The 3,437-nt window shown below is 39.4% G+C and overlaps 1 protein-coding gene across 1 annotated transcript; it reads right to left on the minus strand.

Moving 5' to 3' along the window:
- Positions 1–2,079: 2,079 nt before the first annotated feature.
- LOC103194532 (olfactory receptor 8S1-like) lies at positions 2,080–3,063 on the minus strand. Its single transcript, XM_007937953.1, has one exon. It carries the CDS (start codon positions 3,061–3,063, stop codon positions 2,080–2,082), a length of 984 nt encoding a protein of 327 aa, XP_007936144.1.
- Positions 3,064–3,437: the final 374 nt, after the last annotated feature.

Here is a 3,437-nt window from a genome sequence, read left to right on the forward strand (position 1 = left end):
TCTACCACAAGCAGCTGAGTAGCTGCTTTAGGGATGTGGTCTGCTTCCCATATATAAGAAGCAGCTTTGGGAATGGTCTCTAGCTTATGGCATGCTCGGACCCTGCATGTAGCCATGTTGTTCAGCAGCCTGCCATGCTCTGCCGGATCTTGGGACTTTCAATGGCCTTGAATGAGTGGCTGGCCATGTTGTTTGGTAACATTGTGACTGTGCCTTTTAACTTGTCAACCTCGGGTTTGTCAGCCTCAACAGCCGGCAGCTGTCTGACTGAAAAAAGCCTCCAGCTTCAGTGGGCCGGGAGCTGAGGCAGAGCTGAAGCCCAAGGTCGCGGGGCTTTCACCCAGCCCTTAGAGCCTGGCACTTTGAATTTGAACTTAAAGCCTCCAAACTGTAAGAGAATAAACTCTTGTTTGTTAAATCCATCCCATTTGTAGTATATATTACTGTCAGAGCAGCACAGAGGTAACCAAAACACCACCTAAAGTTAGGTAAGCTTCATGAGTATTTTTCATGACAAGGAATAATAAAGATATTCACAAATAAACATAAGCTGAGAAAGCTTACTAGTGTTATACTCTAAAACACGTTTAAATAATGTACTTGAAGAATGAAACTAATTCCCAAAGACTGTTTAAATTGCAAGAATTAGTAACACGTAAAATGAGTTGTTGTTGTTATTGTTGTTGTTATGTGCCGTTGAGTTGAAACCGACTCATAGTGACCCCTACTTGGGTTTCCGAGGCAGTATCACTACGGAAGTAGATTGCCCATCCTTCCTTCTGAGGAGTGGCTGGTGGGTTTGAACCGCCAGCCTTCTGGTTAGCAGTCAAGTGCCTTAGGCACTATGCTACCAGAGCTCCCACATAAAATGAGTAAATATAGGTAAAAGCAAATTAACATTAATTAATAATATTAGTGCTTATTTCATTTTATTTATTTTTTTAAAGACAGCAATATTATTTGGGATGTGGAAGAAACCCAAGATAGATGCATGCTTTTTTTTTTGTGCTAAGTGGTGAGGTCATGGAGTGTTTATAATACCATTAAAATGAAACAAACAAATTTGTAAACAAAAAATAAAAAGTAAAATCTAAGATAAAAGATGTACGTTTGTAGCCCAATGAATGCTTTATGAACAAAGGATTATGGTTAAATTAATTCTGTGGCTAGAGGTACTAATGGGGAAAAAAGGAAAGAAGGAAGAAATGAAGCAGTCAGATACTCTGACAAATATTTGGAAACAAGTGAATAATGCATAAGATAGGTCAATATTAGAAACATTTAATAGCAGAGGGGTTATTAAATATACAATGACTTATGGGCTTAATGGAATATAATAGAACTTGAAGATTATGTTTTGAAGCATGGAAGAATATTTTCACAAGTAAAAATGCTAGATAAAATTTTGAAGATAAATATGTTTATAATTATATATAAGAATGCATATTAAATGTTCTTTCTAAGATAAAAATATTGAATGAAAATGGGGTTCAATCTTTGCAGTAATTTTCATCCAGAGGTGGAATCCTGATTTTTTACAATCTTCAAATTTTCTGAATTAAAAAGTTTTTTAGAGATCAGGCAAATACCCCTGCTACGTAGTAATGTACAAGGTCAATAATGTTCTGTAAAATATAAAGCAGTGAAAAATAAAGCACAATGGAATGTAAAATGCTTTGTTATCCATTACATATTTTCCTTCTTTTGGTGAGAAATGGTTGGTAAAACCAAGCAGTTGGTAACTTTCTTCATAAATCCTTACAGTGTACAAACAAATATATGCAAATGAGAAAATAGCAAATAAAAGACAACAATCCTCACAATTGTTAATTTAGCAAATCACATTCAGAATTGAATATTTGATAATGACATCTTTAAAAATAATGACACTCTCACCAAATCTTAATTGGAATAATTATCTGACTCATTGCTCTATCCCTACACAAATTGAGTATGAGCCAAAGCAAGTAAGTAGCTCTTGGCTCTTTCATGAGCATTTCAAAGGAAAGAGGCTCTTACAAGAGATTTTGTCATATCTGACATGAGCAAAGAAAACGTTCCCTAATGTGTATGCTTTAACTATTTTGATGCAATTCTGTCACTTTTTCCATCCATCCTCTGCCTGTTTTCTGCTATCTGTTGAAAATCTTTTTGGAACATTCTTTTCAGAGCTGCTTTTACTTCCTTGTTCTTCAGGCTGTAGACAAGGGGATTCACTAGGGGAGTCACCACGCTGTACTGCATGGAAAAAAACAATTCTAATGAGGAACTTAAAGTTGGCATGAGATAGCGAAGAATAGCAGATCCATAGAAGAAACTCACTGCAGTGAGGTGGGAGGAGCAGGTGGAGAAGGCCTTGCTTCTGCCTGTGGTGGAGCTGATGCTCAGGATGGTGGCAATGATGTGAGCATAAGAGAAGAAGATCAAGAGTAGGGTTCCCAGGGCATGCAGAATGGCAGAGCATATCATGACTGCAAAGTTGATGGAGACATTGGAGCAGGATAGAGGGAAGAGAGAGGGCAGCTCACAGCTAAAGTGAGGCATGGCATGAACCTCACAGAAGTCCAGATTCCAAGCCAGGAGGGTGTTGATAAGAGCATCCAGAAAGCCCAGGCCCCATGAGGCCCACACCAGAACCCTACACAGCTGTTCACTCATGATCTGTCCATAGATCAGGGGGTGGCAGATGGCAGCATAACGGTCATAGGCCATCACTGCGAGCACACAAGCTTCAGTTCCTATGGTAGCAAACACAAAGAAGACTTGAGCCATGCAGCCCTCTACTGAGATTGATTTCCTCTGAGACAGAAGGTTCTCCAGCATCTTGGGCACAGTGACTGAAGATAAACAAAGATCAGTAAAAGACAGGTGATTTAGGAAGATGTACATGGGTGAATGGAGATGTGAATCAACTCTGATTACCAGCAGCATCATCAGGTTCCCTATCATGGTCATGAGGTAAATCCCCAGGAAGAGCACAAAGAGTAGAACTTGGATGCGGGAGTCAGCAGCCAGTCCAAGGAGGATGAACTCAGTTATCGTGCTGTGGTTTCCTAAGGTCATTGTAGAAGATGCTCCTCTGGAATAAACACTGAAAGAAGGATGGAGTGTTCACCTAATCTAGTTCCACTTCAGAGTTTTGATCTAATTCTGTTTTTACATATCTCCCTTTTCAGTGGCTCACCTTTTTCATGGATTTTTTATTTATTCTGTCCACTCCCTGGAATACTTACCTTCACTCAATTGCTGGCTATACAACTCCTGAACAATATGGCTATTTGCTCTTGTGGCTCCTCTACCACCAATGACTCTGGAGAAATCACAATATTATTTGGATGTGTCCATGACCAATTTGGTTCCACCTTCTTGGACTGGCCCTTGTTTGTCCATTCTACAACTCTTCTGGTCAACTGTGTATCCCACACATTTCTTAGAGA

This window comes from Orycteropus afer, unplaced genomic scaffold, assembly GCF_000298275.1.
Source record: "Orycteropus afer afer isolate SDZICR_OR568_19922 unplaced genomic scaffold, OryAfe1.0 scaffold00045, whole genome shotgun sequence".
Lineage (NCBI taxonomy): Eukaryota > Metazoa > Chordata > Mammalia > Tubulidentata > Orycteropodidae > Orycteropus > Orycteropus afer.